The sequence below is a fragment of the Nothoprocta perdicaria genome, unplaced genomic scaffold, assembly GCF_003342845.1.
Source record: "Nothoprocta perdicaria isolate Ctin4 unplaced genomic scaffold, notPer1 scaffold_634, whole genome shotgun sequence".
Classification (NCBI taxonomy): domain Eukaryota; kingdom Metazoa; phylum Chordata; class Aves; order Tinamiformes; family Tinamidae; genus Nothoprocta; species Nothoprocta perdicaria.
Window position 1 is genome coordinate 13,205 of NW_020455904.1, and position 4,712 is coordinate 17,916.

The 4,712-nt window shown below is 59.3% G+C and overlaps 2 protein-coding genes across 3 annotated transcripts in view; both read left to right on the plus strand.

Annotated features, from left to right (window-relative positions):
* Nucleotides 1-1,882: 1,882 nt before the first annotated feature.
* Nucleotides 1,883-2,521, plus strand: CDC42EP2 (CDC42 effector protein 2). The gene has a single exon (XM_026049982.1). The coding sequence runs from the start codon at nucleotides 1,909-1,911 to the stop codon at nucleotides 2,404-2,406; it is 498 nt and encodes a 165-aa protein (XP_025905767.1). The 5' UTR covers nucleotides 1,883-1,908; the 3' UTR covers nucleotides 2,407-2,521.
* Nucleotides 2,522-4,655: 2,134 nt separating this feature from the next.
* The window catches only part of DPF2 (double PHD fingers 2), an 11,754-nt gene continuing 11,697 nt past the window's right edge, over nucleotides 4,656-4,712 (plus strand). For both annotated transcript variants that reach the window (XM_026049984.1, XM_026049985.1), the window contains exon 1: nucleotides 4,656-4,691. In XM_026049984.1, coding sequence (XP_025905769.1) covers nucleotides 4,660-4,691 — 32 coding nt within the window. In that variant the 5' untranslated portion in view covers nucleotides 4,656-4,659. The remainder of the gene's footprint in view (nucleotides 4,692-4,712) is intronic.

Consider the following 4,712-nt stretch of genomic DNA (forward strand, 5'->3'; position numbering starts at 1 on the left):
CTWCATCCCGCGGGCAGCTGCGTTCCCAGCGAATCCTTCGGGAAGCGGCTCCGAGCCCGGTCGGGCGCTCCGTGTTTTCCCCCGGCGAGGGGCGGAAGCGGGAGGCGCCGCTGCCCAATCCCGATCCTGGCAGCGGATTCCTCGGAATTGCCATCCCGCTCCGGGAAGCGGGGGCCCGGAAGCGACGGGTTTGCCGGCCGGGAGCACCGATTTCCACCCTCTCCCGGTTGCTCCTCCTCCATTATCCGTGTTTTCCCAAAACGGGGAAACGAGAGGCAGGGAAAACCAGGCCCGGAGAGCCCAGGCTGCTCCGGCTGGGAAAGGAGCCACCGGAAACGGCGCGGCAGCATCCTGCTCCTTTCCCAATCCTTCTGCTTCCATTCCCAAACATCCCAGCCTTCCGCACAGCCGGAATTGGTGCTTCCCAGAAGGACATGCGCAACCGCCTCGCGGCTGCAGAAATGAGGAATCTCATCCCAAGTTTTCCTAGTTTTCCTGGGTTACGGATGCGCTGGCACGAGTCTCCTCCCTTCCGGGGTGTTTTTAGGCAGGATTTTCACCCGGGTGATTTTATTTCCCTCCATTCCGTTTATGGGAGTCGTTGCGCCGGATGCTCCCGGGAACGCCCAGAGCGAAGCCAGATCCTCGGGGCTCCGGTTGCTCCCTAAATTACCAGGGATCTGCAGGGTGTTCCCATGGATTTCCATAGCCGCTGGCAGAGGAGAATTGGGAAAAGGCAGCGCAAAGCGGGAGGAAAATCGCCCGGGATGAAGCCGGGAAATCCAGGCTTTACATCCCAGGCCGCTGGGAAACGGYGGGAGTTTGATCCCGTTTATTTGAATGTTACGGATTTCTGAGGCGTGAGCATTCCCAAGGAACATTCCTAAGACATGGAGCAGCTGAATTTTGGAGCCGGCATGGAGCAGCAGCGGAATTTTGTAGGGGGAAAGAGCCAAATTCCCTCCCGGAATGACAAGGGTGGGATGGAGCCAYGGGAACGAGCTCCCCACCCAGGGCCAGATGGTCGGCGTCACCCATTCCCGACCTCGGGAATCCRCTGGTTCCTGCCATCAAGCAGCCGCATCCATGGGTTTTTTCCCCTCTTTTTTTCCTTCTTTCTCCCTGTGCTGACCGCTGGGAATCCCACTTTGCGGAATGTTCTCCCCAAACAAGCAGGTTTTCCTGCCTGTTAACTGTATCCCGGGCGTTTTATCCCTGTTTTTTAAGCCAGRCGCTGTCTGTCCCACACTCTGTATCCCAGCAATCCGTAGGATACGGCGCTGGGAAGCGGGGAGTTTTCTGGGAGCATCCCCAGCTCTTCCCCGCTACATCTGCCCAGGGGAAAGCTGGAAAAATTGGGATAAGGAATAAGGAGGCATCTCCTTGTCTCCCAGACACGGTGGGATTCGGGATCCCCTCGCAGGTGGTTCCAGTGCTCGGAAGAGCTTCCGGATTCCAGAATATCAGGAATGAGGCAGGCAGAGCGGGGAGCTCCGGCTCCCTAGATCCGATTGGATCCTGGTTTTTGGGATGTGGGGATGCTGGTTTTCCTTCCTGGCCAAGTCCTTAATCCCTTCCCTATCCCATTGGGAATCCATTGGGGATCCTGGAGTGACTCGATCCCAAGGCCTCCTGTGGGATGAGTTCCCAGGAGCATCTGGAATGAATCACTCCCTCGATCCGTTCTCTTATCCCTAACGCAGCCTGGAATTGCGGATAGAGAATGCCCAGAATTAACATCCCGGGATGCATCCGTGCCGAGGAGCTCCGTCCTCCGGGAATGCCGACATCCTCCGTTTGTCGGGACCACTCCTCCCGCTCCGAGCGCGGTTGCCAGTTGACATTCCCGTTTTCCCGTGTGTTTCGCAGACTCGGCGGCCGGCGCTGCGGGACGCGGGAGCCTCCGGAATGTCGGCCAAGGCGCTCCCGAAGCGGAGTGGGCGGAAGGGCCGGAAGGAAAAACCGCGGGATCCGCTCTCATCCGACATGATCAGCGCGCCGCTGGGCGACTTCCGCCACACCATCCACGTGGGCAGCGGYGGCGAGCGCGACTCCTTCGGAGACGTCTCCTTCCTGCAGGGAAAATTCCACCTGCTCCCRGCGGGAGCCGGGCCCGGAGCCTTCCCGCTTCCCGGCCGGGATGCGGAAAACACGTCGCCGCTCCTCAAAAACGCCGTCTCGCTGCCGGCGCTTCCCGCGGCGCCGCCGAAGCCACCGCGGCTGCTCCGGGATGAGGATCCCGGCGGCRGCGCGGCGGACGTGGGAACGCCGGGAACGCCGCGCGCCGGCTCCCTGCTCTCGCTCCATGTCGACCTGGGGCCCTCCATCCTCGAGGACGTGCTGCGCGTCATGGAAAAGCACCGGGACGAGCGCCGCGATGCCGGCCGGCAGGAAATCCGGACGTGACTCCCGGAAAACGCTCCGGAATGTAGGATTGCAGGCGGCTTTTCCCTCTTTCTCGGCAGCRTTGCGGTTGGTTTCCTTCCCCGGAGCACCTTTTCCAGCCGCTGTTTTCCCTCCGTTTTCCCGCACGGATTGGGGTGGAGTTTTCCCAGGAAGTGCTCTGGATGATCCGCTGTTGGAGCGGGCGAAGGCAGTGACGTGGTGGGAAAGGCGGCGGAAGCGCGCTGGGATGAGCGCGCCGTTCGGAACGGCACCGAACCGCAGGACGGGGCAGAACTGCGAGAAAAGAGGGGGGAAGAAATAAAAAAAGGGGGAAAAACGGGAGGAAAAGGGTGGAAAACTGCAAGAAAAGGGTGGAAAACTGCAAGAAAAGGGTGGAAAACTGGAGAAAAGGCTTGGAAAACTGGCCAAAAAAAGGGGAAATTGCGTGACCCAAGCGACTCGGTTCTCCAGAGAATCCCTTGGGTCTGTTTTGTGTAAATCCAGCCCTAGAGTTCGGCTTTGGGGATATATTTTAGTTTATCCACATTTAGGGAAAAAAGAAAAAAGGATTTTTTTCCCCCAAAATACGTCCGGAATCAGGTCTCGGCTTCACGGCTTCCCCATCCCTCTTTGGACGGCCCCCCTAAATGCTGTTTTTCCCCGGAAAAGGGGGGGAAAAAAAAGCGTTTGGATGCCGGGATTAACCGACGGAGGCGGCTGGAAGCATTCCCGGCCCTTTTCTGGCGGAACGAGGCTGGGGAGCTCTCGGGAATTCCGGAATTTCCTTTAAAAAGGAGGAAAAGAGGAACAYGCGCCACCCCCACCTCGCCCTGCGTCATTAACTAATGAGTCATTAGATTAACGAGCTGAGCTCGTTTACTCAGCCCATCTGCCGGGAGGCCCCACAGGGAAAAGGGCAAAGAACGGCAAAAACGGGAATGTGGGGGCTTAAATGGGCTTTTCCCCCCTGTTTTTGCCCGTTTTGGGGTGGGAARGGAGTCTGGTCCAGGCAGAAGCGAATCCGGACGGGAAAACGTGGAGAAGGATCCACTGATCCGGATGAGAGGCAGCGGCACCGCTCGGGTCGGGGCCTCCAGAAAAGGARGCCGGATCCGCCGGGAAAAGGATCACGATCCGGGAATGCTCCCGAACACCTGGGAAAGAGCGGAGAGGGGCCGGCGTTAGCACGGGGAGGGAGGGAAAAAGGCTGTTTTTGTGGGAAAAGCGGAAAACGAGAACTGGGAATCTTGCCAAATTCCACCCTTCCCCTCGTTTGGGGAGGGATTTGGGGGGAATTTTGAGGCAGAAGATGGTAACGGGCTCTGGGGGGGGGGGGGGGGGGTGCTGTGGATCCCCCCGGGCAGCAAAATCATCGGAAAAGCCGCATTCTGCCCCAGGAAACAACATTTAAGACTAAAATTTAAGGGTTTTTTTCAACTAACTTAAAAAGCCCAGGTTGGAAGGGAATTTGAGGGAAAACCAGGAGTAGAACGCTGCTGCTCTCACTTTTCCAAGCAGAGGAGCCAAGAAAGCGTCAGGAAGGGGGTGGCCGAGGGGAAAACCAGACCGGAGCCCTCAGCCCCAAGTTCCTTTTTACCCAAAATCATGGAAATTAGGCCCAAATCTCCCCCAGCTTCATCCCTTTGCTTTACCACGAGTTAGTTATATAACACTTACTTATTTTATATATTACGGTCACAGTTGTGCATCGCAYGACCTCTCCCGCCTCAGCATTCACCTTTTCCCCCCTCGCCTACGCTTTCCTCCCTCCTTGCTGCCATTCCCTCAGTGTTTTATGCCGACATCCCCTTTCTTCCTCATTTTTCCTCCGTGTTTTCCRTCACTCGTGCCTCTTTTCCCCTCATTTCCGCCCAGTTGGGCTCAGGTGCCTCCATTTTACCTCAGCTTTTCCCTCTCCCCTCCATCCTGCTCCCTCCTTCATCCCTCCACGTCATCCCCTCCTCTTCCTCGCGCTCCCCTCCCACCCCGTTTTCCCGCCTTTTCCTCTGCGCATGCGCCACAGCCCCGCCCTCCGCGCGGGAGGGGTGAAACACCCCAGCGCCTTGACGCATGCGCGGAACTCCCCCCCTCCCGCCGCCCTCTCCCGCGCATGCGCGCGCGCAGAGAGGTGGTGGGGGCAGGCGGCACCGCGCAGGCGCGCGCCAACGCGGCGGCGGCTCCCCCCCACCCCTCTCCCTCCCGCGCACGCGCCCTGCGGCCGCTCCCCCCGCCCCTCTCCCTCCCCGCGCATGCGCAGTGCGCGGCGGCGGCAAGATGGCGGCGGTGGTACAGAATGTAGTGAAGCTGTGAGTTCCCCCCCCCGTCCC